Below are 17132 nucleotides of genomic sequence, written 5' to 3'. Positions count from 1 at the left end.
AAGCTAACAATAACACAAGCCTCTCACAGAAGTCAATGTGGTATTTAGGGAAAATTCAACTACACTGTCTGCATGATAGTGTAGCAATAGGGCCTAAATTAAATACCATACCCTGCCTGGTGGCATCAGGGCAGGGGAGGATCTGTTTAGTCTGCTTAGGGAGAGATGTAAAATTATAACATAAACATATAGCAGCTCCATTAAATTCCTATTGTGAGGCATCATTATAGCACAGAAATGACTCTTAAGTTGCTGAAGGCTTTGCCAGAACTTTGCAAGAACTACCAAGCAGGAAAATTCTTAGTAAGGTCCCAACAATGGACTGTGTCTATCATATAAGGCCTAGTCTAGCTAATTTCAAAGAGGTTTATACCATAAGGTTGGCTATTAAGGAGTGGACAGAAATTACAATCAATACCAGTAAGAGAAATGTTTGTTGAGGGTATGTCCACAGATAAAGTCACAAATGTTCACAAGTACTGAAATATTGAATTATTCAGTAATATTAATATTATAAAGATATCATTAGAAAAGACACTTGCATGAGATGTGTTAGAAAAAAAATAAGGGGGTGTGAACATTAATGAGCAAAAATGAGGAATTATCTCCTATAACTGATTTAAGGTATGACCCTTTAGAGATCAGATAGGAAGAAGAGAAACAACTTCAGTTATTCTGCAAGATATACAATTCACAGACCCTATAACAAAATTATAAATCAACAAATACTTATGAAGTACCAGATGTGTGCCAAGCACTATTCTGAATGCTAAGGGACACTAAGGAATAATCTCTACTCTCAAAGGGTTTACATTCTTACAGGGGAGACAAGTACATGTGTAAATGAACAGCCATAAATATAAAGTGAAGAAATACATATATATAATGTATATGTATATGTACATGTATACACACACACACACACATACATATATATTAAATACAAGATAGTTTGGGAAGGCAGGCACGAACAGTTGGGGGAACAAGAAAGAATTCCCAGAGATGATGCATGATGCTTAAAGCAAGAGGACTCTGAAGCAGAAGTAAGGAAGGAGTGCCTTCTAGGCATGGGGTATGTGCAAAAGAGAGAAGGCCAGTTTGGCTGGATCCCAGAGCCCCAGAATGCAGAAGTGGAAATAATGTCCAGGGGAGCTAGTGTGTAAATGGAATTAGCTCACCCTCATTCATTCTCTAGACTTTAGCCACCAGGAATAATGTTACCCCACCCAACTTAGAATTAAGTGGGGAAGAGGGAGGTCTATGACCCACATGTGCTAGTGAGTGACAAATCAAAAACAAGTGACTGCCCCCGGGCAGTCCAAAACAGGGTTGAGGCTACCATTTGTCCACATGAAACTGGAGGTGGATGCAGGAAGTGATAAAAACTGTTATCTTTTAAATATGACGGTAACTTCCTGTGTGGGGCTCTTGCCCTTTTGAACTTGGTGTTGGAGGAGCTCATGAGACCTCAGACTGCTTCTCTTTGAATTGTCACATGGGTAAGTTAGGCTGACTCTCTTTCCTTTTCTCTAGGCTCTAAAGAGGCCTTTCTTCTTAGAGGAGGCCTTATGGCCAGAAGCCTTGCTTAATTAACCTCTGTGCTCCCTCAGCTGGGGCCTGTGAAGCCTTACCTGGTTCCGGTCTCGGGTCCAGGCCAGAGTTTCTCTCTCATTTTCCCTACCTTCAACCTTCCTAATTGTAAATAAACCACCACAAAAGTCATCCTGACTTGGGTCTCTTTTATTAGGAATTAATATTTATTCAATTCCTTGAAGACCACACTAAAACTCTTAAATATCCAATCCACTCATAATCTTACCCATTTTCACCCTTTACACTAGAAAGATAAACTTAGGTCATGTTGTGTAGGGCTTTAAAAGTTAAATAGGGAGGGGGAAGCAAGGTGGCTCAGTGGATTAAGAGAAGAAAAGAGACAGGAAGCCCTGGGTTCAAATCTGACCTTCGACACTTTCTAGCTGTGTGACTCTGGGCAAGTCACTCTGCCATTGATAAGCCCTTATTGCTCTTCTACCTTTGAACAATATGCAGTATTGATTCTAAGATGGAAGACAAGGTTTAAAAAAAAAAAAAAAGCTAAATAGGGGATTATGTTTTATGGCAGAAGCAAAATAGGAAGTCACTGGAGTAGAATGAGCAGAGTAGTCACATGATCAGACCTGCATTTAAGGAAAATTAACTTTGGCAGTAATATGTAGGATGGACTGGAGTGATGAGAGACTTCTGAGAGCGAGGCCAATTAAGAGGCTGTTGTAATAATCTTGTTGAGAAGTGATGAGGGCCTGAACTAAGGTGGAAGGTCTGTGAACAAAGAGGAAGAAGATAAAAGAGATGCTATAAAGGTAGAAATGGCAAGATTTGGCAATTGTTTAGATATGTGTAGAGGGAGGAAGAGAGGAAGAGGGAGGGGGAGGGACAAAGGGAAGGGGAAAAAGAGAAAGAAAGAGAGAGAGAGAGTGTGTAAAGGGAGAAGAGACCAGGGCCTAGGACTGAATCTTGGGAAATACTCACAGTTAAAGGAATTAATATGGACAGTCAGCAAAAGAACCTGAGAAGGAGTCAGACAGGTAAGTGGGTAACCAAGAAAGAAAACTCACAGGACAACATATATTTGTAGCTCAGGTGCCATATGAATGAGATTTTCTCCATTTGTATACTCTGAGGAAACAGAGAATGTACTCCATATACAGCATCTCTTCCAAATCCTATCTCTATCATTGTGGATTCAATAGTTCCCAAGAGCATGTTGTCCAATAACCAGCCCCAAAATGGGAAGCAGCACTGGTGAAAAGTATCTTTTATTCCTATTACCTATTCGACCCTGATCTTCTGAAGTTGGGAACTGCCTCCAAAAGGACCAACAAAGTGACATAGTAGATAGGCTCATCTACCCGAGTTCAAATCTGATCTCAGATACTTACTAGCTATGTGACCCATGTCAAGTCATAACCCTGTTTGCCTCAGTTTCCTCATCTGTAAAATATGCTGGAGAAGGAAATGGCAGACCACTCAAGTTTCTTTGCTAAGAAAATCTCCAATGGGGTTACAAAGAGCTGGATTCGATTGAAACAATTAAATGACAAAAATCAGGTCCCCAGACTCTCCAAGAAATTCTAAATGAAACAGAAGAGTTCTAGCTTTCTTGTTCATCCCTCAGGCTATAGACAAAACTGTCTCTTCCCAAGTCTTTTAGTCTGGGGTGCCACACCTTCAAATTTGCCACCTCCTTCTGAGATTCATCCTCTTCATTACCTAAATGTTCCAACCATATTTTAAAACGAAATATGCCTACTAGCTTATTTTCACTTCTTGGGGAAAGGATGGGCACAGATAAAGTAGAATATAGAATCAAAATCTTCCTACTTCATTAGGCAGCTTAAATATTAATACTGGATCAACTACTAATTATGTAATCTAAGGTAAGTTACAAATTCCCTAGATCTTACTTTCCTCATCTAAAAAATGAGGAAGTTGAATGATTTCTAAAATCCTTTCCAGTGCAAAAAATTCTCCAATTCTGTGACTAATTTAATTGTATATGACTTTTAGAAAACACTTTTTTCACTTCTCTGGCCTCAGCAATGGATTTGGAAATAACCTACTGTTCAAATCTCTGCCACTTAATAGCTGTGTGTGACCATGGACAAATTATTTCATCTCAGTCTCAGATTCCTTTTCTGCAAAATTAGCTGGAACAGATGTCTGCAATATTCTATGATCTTGGGGCAGCTAAGTGGCACAATGGATAGAGTGCCAGGCCTAGAGTCAAGAGGATCTGGGTTCAAATTTGGCCTTAAAACACTTTCTAGCTTTGTGATAAAAGATAAGGGTTGTTAAAAAAAAAAAAAAAGATTTTATGATCTTGGTCTAGAAGAAATCCAATTTACCTTCAATTGTGGAGATGAAAACAAAAGCTGTTGGAAAAGATATTTGACTACATGGCAGCTAATTTATAGGAAACTTTTCTACCTCTTCTCCCTACTAAATGTTCTAGGTTCATGGGGCTCATTCCAAGGTTTGGAGAGATGATGAGAATTACCCCCAACATTTAGCAGTTAATGGTCTCTAAATGGTAAATAAAATCTCTACATCAACAAAATATGAAACCAGACTCCAATGCTCAACTCAAATATATTCTGGTGAGATTTGCTGAACAATATGAGTTTTTGCAGCTGGCTAGACCTCAGGAGGATACAGTGCTGGAGTGTAAAGGCTGCCCACAGGGGGCACATTCCTCTGGCCTTCTCTAAGCAAAAACAATTAATAGTATTCATGGGAGGGTTACAGGATGAGGCTTTGGAAGCAATTCAATTTGAGGCTAGATTGCTCTGCTTCTGACCTCAGTCCTTATCAAAAGGCCACTTGATCTTCTTGAAGATTTTAGAGCTAATTAGCTAAATGCAAGTGCCTGAGCTCTTGGCCGGATCTTTTCGGTGTGCTAATTGGCCAGGGCACTTAAACCTACCTTGAGGAGATTCTTTTCATCACTCATGATTATTCTGTACATTCTCAATGGCTTTAGACTTAGGCACCTCCTGCTTGGGGGGGTGGGGGGGTGGGGAGGAAACTATTACGTGCTGGTTCTCACGATTAACCAAAATATGACAAAAGGTCAGTGACACTAAAAGGTGGAGGTTATCTCAAGATAAGCTGCCAATTCAGCTTGGATACTAATATAGTAATTATCCAAAGAACAACCTTAACAAAAGCTACAGGAGGGGACTTTTTGAAAAAGTTAGAAGAAAAAAAAAACACCAGCTGTATTTTTGAAAAGCAAATATACAAGGCTACAAGTGGCTATATCTCAAAATAAAACTATTAATTCTTCAAATTAAAAAAAAATTCTTACTTTCTGTAACAAGACAAATGGAGTTAGGTGACTTGCACAGGATCACTCAGGAAGTATCTGTGGCCAAATTTGAACTCAGGTCCTCCCATCTCCATACTGTACCACTTAGCTGCCCCTATTAACTCAACACATAAGCAAAAAATTTCTTCTACCAAATAAAGAAGTATTCCAAAATTGGATTTGCAATTTCAGTTTCAGTAGACAACAGCTAACAATAACAATAAAAATACTAGCTTGATCCATCAGTATCTTGAACTATGAGGTTATGGCACATAGCAATCAAAAGAGGGCACTAGCTGATGAAAAAAAGCAAAGAGAACATAGCCACAGCCTTGGTGATGTTCCTCCCCCAGGAAATAGGTGTGGTATCTTGGAAAACAGCTTTTCAGGTTCATAAGTCAATTGTTCTCATAAGCTGAGAATGCCTTTACTTTATTTCTCCATTATGATGCCTAGAGCATTGAAGGTACTCAACAATATTAAGGAATTGAATGGATCTGTTGGGAAAGAATTCATGGAATGCTTAGGTCCACACCCGTTATCAATCAATCAAGTATTGCTGAATTTCTACAGTGTCCTCTGCACTTAGTTAAACTCTGAGGAGAGATGCAAAGAAAGGGTAAAAGGAGTTTATATTCTAGTAAGATAAAGGCTGAGTTGAAGTAAAGTAAAGTCCCTGATCCATTGGTAAAGGTAATAATCAATAATGTCTACTCTTCCTTATAGAAAGCAGGCATGAGAATGTGCTTTTCAGTCAGTAGTAACATAGTCAGCGCAACCAGAGGATGACCCCTCAAGGATGGGATAAATCAGGTATAGGATGTAACCCTATAAAAACTGTCTATAACTTCATTTTGGGGCAGCTTTCACTAAGAAAGTTTGTCCTGGCCAGTAGGTACATTTATTAATCGATAAATATTGGTTCTGGGTGTCTGGACTCGCTTTATGAAATACCCCTCTTTAAGGCTGAGAAGTCAGAATATATGCATGTATATGTGTATGAATGTGTACATACATGCATGTATGTGAATAACACTTCATAGAAGAAGGGCTTGAAATGGGTATCAACTCATTATAGCTCTCTTAACCTACGAGGATCACAGGAACTTAGATTTAGAGCTGAAAAGCACTGAAGAGGTCACACTACAAAATCCTCATTTAACAAATAAGAAAATTCAGTTCCCCAGAGGTTAAGTGATCAGCTACAAATCACATAGATTAAATGGAGCCAGGCTTCAAATATAGATCAGGTGAATGAAGAAAAAAAACCTTTATTAAGTACTTAATATGCATCAAATACAAAAACATGGGCAGTCTCTAACCTCAAGAAGCTTGTAAACTAATATATAACATATATAGGGAAGTGATGGCCAGGAAAGACACCACAGATCTCAAAGTTATAGGGAAAGGACCTCAGAGATTCCTTTGATAAATTTCCTTTCAGGAACAATGGCAGAGTTGATTTGATTATGAGTAAAGGGTCAAGTAAAAAGGGTATTTCCAGGAGGTCATCACTAATCAGGTCAGTGATTCTAAATTCATTTAGTAATGTTTCCATTTCATCTTGTTGCTTTGTAAAGTTTTAGTTTTTAAATGTCAGTCAAAAAATCCTGAAGAGGGGGCAGCAGGGTGGCTCAGTGGATTGACTCAGGCCTAGAGACAGGAGGTCCTAGGTTCAAATCTGACCTCAGACACTTTCTAGCTGTGTGACCCTGGGCAAGTCACTTAACCTCCATTGCCTAGCCCTTACCACTTTTCTGCCTTAGAACCAGTTACGCAGTATTGATTCTAAGACTGAAGGTAAGGGTTTAAAAAAAAAAAAAAAAAGTTCTGAAGAAGCTCCTGATCTGGTAAGTAGTTATTTTTGCAGATGGCCACAACTCATAGCCCCAATCCCTGACTTGGTAATACCTCAATGATACCTTCAGCTTCGGATAAAGTTTAAAATTATCTCATACCCTCTGTAGTTCATTGCTTGGAGTGGGGGGAGACTTGAGACAGGCAGACCAACCACTGAGCTACTGCAATAATCTAAATGTGAGGAGATAAGGGCCTCTACTAGAGTAGTGGCTGTATCAGAGAGGGGAAGGTAACACTTTGGAAAGATGCTACAAAGGTGAAACTGATAGATAGGACTAGGCAACATATTGGATATTGAGGGTGAGAGATAGTGAAGAATCCAGGATGATTTGCAAGGTTGTGGACCTGAAGTACTAGGAAGATGGTATTCCCTCTATCAATACACAAAAGGTATTCAATAATTTTGGAACTGTATGTCAGCTTAAAGAACTGACTGTAGTTCTTCAGTCTGGGAAAAAGAATACTAGATTTTAAGAGCAGGGAGAGGACAGTAGTGTATGCTATTCCTACATTGAATAGGACAATATAAGATGGGCTTAATCCACTGCAAACTAGATTTTAAGGATTTGTGACTGAGAGGCCCAGTACTTAGAATGACTTCAGCAACTAAGAGGAAGGAGAGAGGTGGTTTGGATCATATCCCCTCTTATCACATACAGATAACTTACACTGTCAAATGTAAAGACATTAGAGAGGCAGGAGAGCATTCCAGGCATGAGGGATAGCCAGAGAAAATTCCCAGGCAGAGGAATGGAGTATCTTGTGTGTGGAATAGCCAGGAAGTCAGGGTCTGGATTGAAGTGTATATTCCAGGGTGTAAGATGGGAGAGTAAGGTATAAGAAGACTGGCTTTGAATGTCAAGCAGAGAATTTTGTACTTGATTTTGAAGTCAATCTAGACTTCAAACTACTAGAGTTTACTAAGTTTACTAAGTAGGGGTGGTGACATGACCTACACATTGGGAAAATCACTTTAGTGGCTAAATGGAGTGACTGAGAGCTGTGAGATGCTAGAACATTTACTAAAAGGGGGCTGTAGAATTTCCTTTTCTTTGGATTTTTAAGTGTAGATTGAGACTTCAAGCTGACTTCACAGACAGAGCTCTCACAATTCAAAATACCTCTGAATGGCATATAACACAGTAATATTGTATATATCCCCCACCATGCCTAGAACAAGGTTTTTTTGTGTATAACAGATGTTCACTATCTGTTGAGTTTGATGAAAGGCTTTTGACAACTTTCTCTGAAATGGTGCCTGAAGATACAGGATCAAATTAGATAACATCTAATACTTGGATTGTGTCATTTGCCTTTCTAGATTGCGGGGATAGGGTTGGGGAGGGTTGGATGTAGAAAGTGTCAGAGCTTCCTTTACTTTTAGGCCTTTGTAAACTGGAAAAGCAGAAAATAACTTTTGTGCCCTGTACAGTATTTTGTCTCCTGGATTAGTGGTATCAAATTCAAATATAGGGGCAGTAAAGGATCACATAAGGATCCCTGTAGCCACATATCAACTTAAAAAGAAAAAACATATTAACATTATATAATGTTTTACTATATTTTTATTATTAAATATTTCCCAATTACATTTTGATCTGGATCCCTCCCTATCCATCATCTAGGATAAGAAGGCATGGTCTGTAAAGGATTTTTTTAAGCCAGCATATCCCAGGTATCATATACTGAAGACTCTGTGAAGGCTAGAGTCATTAGAACTTATGAAGTGGGCTAAAAGGGAAAAAGCTGGTCTAAGAATCCACTATTTCTCTTCAATGAACAAAGCAAACCTCCTCAAATATGGAGAGTACAGCTTTATTTATACAGAATCTTCTCCAAATTACAATACTTTTCTAGTACCCTAAAGCCTCATTACAATCTAAATAGTGGTAAAGGTTGTCGCAATCTGAAGACTTTTTAGGGAAGACAGGGTATGGAGGAAGCTACTGGAGGACATCATCCAATCATCCCTCTACAACTCCTAAGAAAAATTGACCTAATTCTCCTTTCCTCTCCCCCAGATTCCTTTTACTGAGAGTTACACTTTGTATTACACTTTAGGCTTTATGGGCTCCCCACCAGGTCCCTAAACTGAACGAAACGCTCCATCACTAATTCTCCAGGAAAAGAGATGTCATCACTTAACTGCCATTTTTCTTCCTAGAATCAGCCTCTTCCTTTCTCTTCCTTTCCTCTGAGCATCAATCACTAGCATTTGGGTGACAGGCACACCAGTATACAGTAACAGGTCCTTATTACTCAGCAGCCTAGAAACATATGCCCTGAACTGCCAGTTTTCCAAGGAGTGCAAACTCCACAACCATATGAAGATAGAAAAAGGAGGGGAAAAGAGCACAACCACATCAGAACAAAAAAATGTTGTTACAAAAAATCTTAGCTACCAACTTCTACCTAGCAACATCTCTCACTGAGCTTTTCTTTGTTATATCAAGTAGACATCTAGTACAGCTTCCTAATTCCAAAAAGCACTGCAGTTTAAAACTTCTGGCTCACTAGAGGGGTAAAATCTGGAAGAACAGGGAGAATAAAATAGATGGGGTCTTGAATTAAGGAAGGAGACATTGGCAACCCATCCCATAGCTCTAAGAGATCTATTGGATTCAGAGTAGCCTATCATATCAAAGAGTTTAAGTGCCTTGTTCTGGGTCACAAAAAGCAGCCTTTCCACAGGCCTAAGAAATATACCATTTCTGCTGCAGGTCATACTTTGATTCTCAACGTGAAAACAAAATCTTGAAACAGGAAGAGAGAGATGACAGCCCTTTGAGGTCAGTTGACAAATGCTAAAGGTGTGTCCCCATCTCCCAGCCTCCTATTATGCAGTAAAAAGGAATAGGCTTTGATATTGAAGTCTCCATTTTCCACTTCTTACAGGAAGATAGATAGGAACAGGGTAGGAGATGCTTGCAATATTAGCACCTTGGCAGTTCTGTTGGAACATGTGTATTTGTACAAGACTGAGAAGGGTGGTGCCTAGAGAAAGCAAGTAGGACCTGTCAACATTCCCTGTTGAAGGGCTTTATGTATACATTTATTCTGATGGGTAGATAAAAGGTGAAGCTAAATGGATGCCTCTTCCTGACACAAGTAGTAGTGGGGAATATTGGAAGCTAGATGCTGAGATCCCAGAGGGAGGAACTGGACAATGGGGGTATGGTTAAAGCCAGGTCTAACATTTCTCTAAACAGAAAGACAAAAGATCAAAGATAATATCATGTCCAAGATTAGAGTACACTTGGCCAGAGGGCTTTGGGCTTCTCTGTTTCAAAACTATAAGAGGGTCTATATCTCAACTTCTTCCCCCCATCCTAAGCCCTTGAGAAATGTGCCAAACTTAGATTCTCCTATTGCTGTAATAGAAATTTTAACCTATGTTGTTTTTTTTTTAAACCTCACCATCTTAGAATTGATACTAAGTATGGATTCTGAGGCAGAACAGCAGTAAGAGCTAGGTAACTGGGGTTAAAAGTGACTTGCCCAAGGGCAGCTGGGTAGCTCAGTGGATTGAGAGTCAGGCCTAGAGACAGGAGGTCTTAGGTTCAAATCTGGCCTCAGACACTTCCCAGCTGTGTGACCCTGGGCAAGTCACTTGACTCCCATTGCCTACCCTTACCACTCTTTCACCTAATAAGTCAATACACAGAAGTTAAGGGTTTAAAATAAAAAAATAAAAAAAAAAGTGACTTGCCCAGGGTCACATAGCTAGGAAGTATCTGAGGCCATTTTTAATCCCAGGACACCCTGGATCTCTATCCATTGAGCCAGCTAGCTGCAGTTTTTAATACATTTTAGTTGCCAGTCACAGGATCCTAGCCACCTGAGTTAATCAACAGCCAAGACTTGGTTGGAGGTGGGGAAAAGGCCCATCACAGAAGAAAGTCCTAGAGAAGGTCACATACTATTCTTCTTGCTCTGGATTCCACCTATTTTTTATTTGAGTCCTAGTTACTCTACACTTACTGGGTCTTCTCAGTCTGAATCTTCATAGTCCTATAGCCACTCACTAAAACATAACTCTCTCTCTCTCCTTAACAATTTATCACTTCATCTCCTCTAGAAGCAAAGTCTTATAGACTAACACTACACTAAAGAAAATGATGACCTAAATGGAAGGGAAAAAAAACAAAACTGTGTCACCCAATTAACAACATGACTCTGCTCCCTTTTAGTCCACCACCTGCCTCTTCATTCCCTCCAAACAAGGAGCATCTGCAAAACTAATCATATTTGATTATGGTCCCATTATTGGTCCCATTTCCTGACTAATTCAAATCTCAGCAAACCCTCTAGCAAGGGTTGACAAGGAATTAGCCTCAGGATGGAAATCCCTGCTCCCTCTACACCAGTAGTGAAAGCCACCAAGGGCATTGGGACAAAACACTAAAATGACAGGCAGATGTCTTCCACCTAGAAATCACCAAATTTTTCCAAGCCCCTGACCCCTACACTCACTCACACTTCTTCCTCATCATTATAGACTACGCATTCATCTTTTTTTTCTCTAATGAGCTACAGCTCCTGACCAGCTTTGCAAGAAATGTCTGCATACTAGCCTATGCAGTTGATGTCTGGACAGAAAAGCTTCAACTCTATACCAGATGTATTTGACTTTTCCAGTCCTGCAATGCTTTATAGTTTTAATATAATATTGAGAGAACTGTCTCAGGTGGAGAGAGAGGAGTGATAAGGGACAGGCTCGAATATAAAGAAGTGAGACAGGCTTCAAAATTCTAAGTCCTGAGGGGTTTGGGGAAAAACTGGCAGAAGGTAAGGACAGAAAGGTAAAGAAGGGACCAAGGAGGGGGAGGAAAGTCAGCCATTAAAATGCAGCTAGGGGGAAGAAGACACAAAAGGAAATTGCATGTGACTTTTTTTTGGGGGGGGGGGGGGGAAAAACAATTGAGGAAAGCTAGGGAATGTTAGGCACAGGAAAAGTGTCAGAAGGGCAGGGGAAAGGATGGGGAAGAGAAGGAAGCTCATTTTCAAAATATAAGCAGAGGAGGAAAAGTCTCGAGGAAGGGGATACGAAGGTCCAAGGTTGCAGAGGAATCACGAGGAAGATGGGGGTGCTGGGCATCTAGAATTCGCCGGAAGGGGCAGTATAACCAGGGAGGAGAGAAATAAATGGCGGAGATATGGGGAAGGAAGGAAGAAGAGATGGTAGTGATAGAGGGCAAGTGCACAGGGGTGCAGGTGTGTGGGGTGTACGTGGGAGAGAGGGGGTCCAGCAGCCCAAGCCCAGAAGAGAAGGAAGAGGGGAGGGTGGTTAAAAAGGTCTCCACGTGAGGGGGCGGGGCCTTCCCTTAAAGCGGGGGCGCACCCCGGGGTGGGGAGGCCGAACCACCTCCACCTGCCCCTCCCCAGGACCAGGGCGCGCGCGCCCTAGGCCAAACGCTTCCGGACAGGTAAGGGGGGAGGGGGGCGCGAGCGTTCCTGGCAGCTCCGGTGCTGGGGGCCAGGAGCCGGGCTCTTCCAAGGCCATACTCGCTTCCTCCCAGCCTCACTCACCCGCAGGGCGGACAGGTCAATGTCGTCCAGGCTCCGGGCGGGGGCGGGGTCTCCCATGGCGGTGGCAGAGGCAGCCGGGCCAGAGCCGAAAGACACGGACAGGGTGGGCCCAGGAGAGACGCGGGGTCGCTCAGGCTCAGGCTCCGGCTCCCTTATTGCGCTGCCGTTGTTGTCGTTTCTGCCCCATTGGGGGAGAAGAAGGAATCAGGCTCCGCTTCGCCCCCCCCTCTCTGGGAAGACGGGGACGGGGGACGAGATGAATATGCGTTAACAGAAAAGATCCTTCCAGACTGACTGACTGACTGACAGGAGCTCAAGTCCTGAACTCACAGCCCGGAGCCCCTGAACTCTACTGCGCACGCGTTTTTCGAGCGAAAGTGGGAGAGGGAGGGAGCGGGAGAACTGGCTGTGCGCATGCGTGAAAACCAGCTGTAGGGCCGGGAACATAGGGAAGTGGGTGCGGGGAAGAGGTGCGGAATGTGATGTCCCAGAGTGCATGGACTAACTGTTGCGCGTGCGCCATACGTAGCCTCTCTTCTCTCTTTTGCTCTTCCAGCCTCGCTTGGCATCCCTCCCGACCGCCAGAATTGCAAGTGGCGCCCCAATTTTGTCGCCCAACCACCTACCTGGGCGGTGGGGGAGAGGAGGGGAGAAGAGCAGCACCCAGTTCCATTTCACAACTCCTGAGGGGCTGCCATGGCAACCCCCCACGCTAAGGGGGAGAGTGGGCCTCGGGATAGCGTAGACTAGGCTAGGACAGGCTGTCCACCCACCCTGGTCGCCACGGCAACCGGAGAACCACTGGGGGAGGGAGTGCTGCTTAAGAATGCCTAGGGAGAATGGAAGTGGGAGAGGGTAGGTACAGCCTGAACCCTACTGTAGGGGAGCCCAGGAAATATTCTCCAACTAGGTGCGGCTTAGAACCCCAGGTGTCTCTAGGTAGGGATGCCCCTCGGATCCTTCACCATCTTCTCCCCACCAAGTTACGTTTAGGAAATGTTGATTGGGCGAATTGCTTGCTTGCTTTGTCTAGAGTATTAGTTCAGGGCGACTTGCCTCGGGGCCACTCACTTCACCACCCTAGCCCAAGACTGCTCTTATTCTCCTCTTGGTATGAGAGCTCCCTGGAGTCGGGAATGTGTCTGCACCTCTTTGCTCTTAAAGCCCTTCTTACAAGGCTTTCATGGGCGTGGGAAGGATGAAAACTGCCAAGAGGCAGAGCCTGATAAGGTGACACTTTGTGGGTTTCTTGCTCCCCTTGTGCAATTCTATTATAGACTGTATATTGAAGAATGGGTAGGGCTGGGATAGGTGGAGTGATTTAGGGTAGAGAGCATTTAGGCAGGAGAACCACATAAAGGCATGAATGAACAGGTTTTGTGTGGGAGCAGGGTGGACTGTGCAGAGCTTTGAATGCCATGGTGAGGAGTTTGGACTAGACTAGTTGTCCATTCTATCTACTAGTGGTATGGGTCAAGAAGCACAGGGATTACACTTCCTCCTTCAGTCTTCTGTGATTGGAAGGAGGCCCAATAGCTTCTTAGTGCTCCCAGGTTCTCTGGGACATACCTTCTTCCAGTGCTTTCTGTGAGTTGAGTGTCTAAAGGATTCACAGGATACAGCAACTCTTTATGACATGTGATCATGACTTGAGATGACTTGAACCCTTTAATCACCTACCTTCCTCTGTAAACTTCTCCTCTATCCACTGATACTATCTAGACTCATTTCCCAGTGGTTCACATATTTCAGTCTCCTCTAACCAATAAGCCCAGTCTCAATGATACTGAACTCTCAGTCTTTCAAAATAATCTATTTAACGACTACTATGTGGTAGGCACTAGGAATACAAAAATGAAAAAAAGCCCCTGCCCTCAAGGAGCTTATAGTCTACAGCAGAAAGACACACAAAAAGGAAGCTGGAAAAGAAGGGGAATGTACTTGTCTTTGGGGCCATGATGGAATCCTCTGGAGGAGCTGTCGGCTCTCCAATCCAGGAGTACTAGAGGCAGGGGATACAGAAGAGATGTGAGTTCTGGAACTGATGTGATCTTTCAGGATCAAGATAGAAAGTCCTGAAGAGTACAAATGGGTTGCTTCAGGTTCTTACCATTTCAATCCTAGATGTGCAATTCATACACATCCACCTCAACCTCAACCTATCCTTCCAATATCCCACTCCAGATCTGCCTACCCCTTCCACTAGGTCCTCTGTATCACCTGCTCTATGATTAGCAAATTTACTTTTTTTTTTTTTTTAAACCCTTACCTTCAGTCTTGGAGTCAATACTGTGTCAATACACTGCTCCAAAGCAGAAGAGTGGTAAGGGCTAGGTAATGGGGGTTAAGTGACTTGCCCAGGGTCACACAACTGGGAAGTATCTGAGGCCAGATTTGAACCCACTGAGTAACCCAGCTGCCCCCACTTCCTTTTGTTTTAAGCCTTTTTTATCTCTTGTTTTTTTTCCATCTTCTAGCATTCACTTAAGACATGACTCCTTCCAAATGATATTGCATCCCTGGATCCCCTTTTCAGTATTGACTTCACTTTCTCTCATTCTTCCCCACTCCACTTGACCTTTGTTTAGTCAGTATATTTCTTGCTCCCCATTAGCACTTTAAGATTTCTCTCTCTACTGCCATCACTCAAAAACCTTTCCCATTTTAAAGTTTACTTTGTCCAAATTTATCACCCAATCCAGATCCTTTTTGAGTCTCATTCCCCCAGATAGTCTCCCTCCGTTCTCAGTTTAATGTCTAGTTCATAGTCTTTCTTTTCCACAACTTCTGCCCTCATATTAGAAGACTGGAATGTACATATTGATGTTCCTATAATTTATCAGTCTTTTAATGTCCTCAACTTCCATGACAATATTCTTTCACTCAGCTATGCACAGCTATGGTCATAATCTTGTTCTTCCTATCATCTACAAGTGTCCCACTTCCATGTTCAGGAACTCAGAAATTCCTTTATTCATAATATTTCATAATATATAATAAATATTCATAATATTTCATCCTCCCAGACCTCCCTATGCCTTACTATCCCTAGACCCCTTCACTCTTACTCTGACTTCCATTCTGCCATTCATCATTTTCCAAGACTGTCACCTTTATATTAAACTCTATTCCCATCCCTATTTCGACCCTTTGGTGAACTAGCTCAATCCTAGGTTTCTTACATTCTTGAATCCCTTATTTTGGATCATACCTTGCCAAACCCTAACCCTAAATTACTCCCATCATCTTACTGCTTTGATCTACTGCTGAATGGGGGGAAGTTATGAAATTATATTGACTGGGCCCATTATCAGATTTGTATCTAAACCCAAGTGAATCCTCTTTTTGGCAAAGCAATCTTTCTAATCTGGCCTCATTGGATTCTCCAGCCCACTCACCACAGTGACTGTTCCATAATTTTTTTGTTCTCTCATATTGGTCATAGCATCCCTCTCCTCTCTTAGCTAAGGACTTTGCCTCATACTTGCCAAAATTTGAGACCATTTTCTGACAGTTTCCTCTTCTTAACTCACATGCTTCTGACTTCATCCCATACTACATCTTCCTTCATTTCAATATCTAATGAAGACTTTTTGCCAAGGCCTACTACTTTACATTCACCCTTGACCCCATCTCTTCCTATCCTTTCCAGTAGATTGCCTCCACTATTATTCTCTCTCTCAAATCTTCATTCTCTCTCTATAGAGTGGCTCCTTCCCTGCTGCCTATAAATGATGCCAATGTCTCTTCTATCCTTAAAAACAAAAATAATGTTCCCCCTACTAGATCCTATCATTCCTGATAGCTATCATCCTATATGTGTGTGTGTGTGTATATATATATGTGTATATATACACATATATATATAACTCCATGAAAAAGCCTCTCTCGTCTCTACCTCTTTTACTCTATCTAAACTTCCTGCAATCTGATTTCCAACCTCATCATTCAACTGAAACTGCTCTCTCCAAAGTTACCAATGTTAAAAATAAAAAATAAATATGTCTCAGGATGATCAGGGGAGGGGCTGAATAGTGAACTCCTAAAAATCTATTAAGTTGCCTGACCCAGCTCAGGTCTTCCCTAGTCCTGAGATAATCATGGAGACCTATATAATTTTATTGGTTATGATGCTGCTGGCCTAACCAATGAACCTGATATAATCTTGTCCCCCCCACCCAAAAAAACAAAGTTACTAATGATTTTTTCTCTTTTTCTTTTAAACCCTTACCTTCTGTCTTAGTATCAATTCTAAAACAGAAGAGTGAAAGGGACTAGGCAATTGGAGTTAAATGACTTGCCTAGAATCACACAGTTGGAAGTGTCAGAGGTCAGATGCCTCTAATGATCTCTTAATAGTCAAATTAAATATTGACCACCCTCTTTTCCTGGATATTCTCTCCTTTCTAGGTTTTCATGACATTGTTCTCTTGATTCTCCTCCTACCCATCTGGCCAAATCTTGTCTGTCTCCTTTGTTGAATCTTTATGTCACAGATTCCAAATTGAACTCATGTCCCATGGGTTTGTCCAATCTCTATGGTGATGATTCCCAGATCTTTTACATTCATTCATACTTTCCTAAGCTCCAGTCCCACATTACCAAATGCCTATTGAACAATTAAAACTATATGGCCTGGGGGGCAGCTGGGTAGCTCAGTGGATTGAGAGTCAGGCCTAGAGAAAGGAGGTCCTAGGTTCAAATCTGGCCTCAGACATTTCCCAGCTGTGTGACCCTAGGCAAGTCACTTAACCCCCCATTGCCTGGCTAGCCCTTACCACTCTTCTGCCTTGGAGCCAATACTGTAATATACAGTATTGACTCTAAGACAGAAGGTAAGGGTTTAAAAACAAAACAAAACTATATGGCCTGTAAT

At 41.9% G+C, this 17132-nt stretch overlaps 1 protein-coding gene across 1 annotated transcript in view; it reads right to left on the bottom strand.

The window, feature by feature from the left end:
- The window catches only part of MINK1 (misshapen like kinase 1), a 54881-nt gene extending 42319 nt beyond the window's left edge, over positions 1–12562 (bottom strand). The window contains exon 1 of the mRNA XM_044673165.1: positions 12257–12562. Coding sequence (XP_044529100.1) covers positions 12257–12313 — 57 coding nt within the window. The 5' untranslated portion in view covers positions 12314–12562. The remainder of the gene's footprint in view (positions 1–12256) is intronic.
- Between the last annotated feature and the right edge of the window lie 4570 nt (positions 12563–17132).

Source organism: Gracilinanus agilis, chromosome 4 (genome assembly GCF_016433145.1).
Source record: "Gracilinanus agilis isolate LMUSP501 chromosome 4, AgileGrace, whole genome shotgun sequence".
Lineage (NCBI taxonomy): Eukaryota > Metazoa > Chordata > Mammalia > Didelphimorphia > Didelphidae > Gracilinanus > Gracilinanus agilis.
This window is presented reverse-complemented; position numbering and strand designations above follow the sequence as displayed.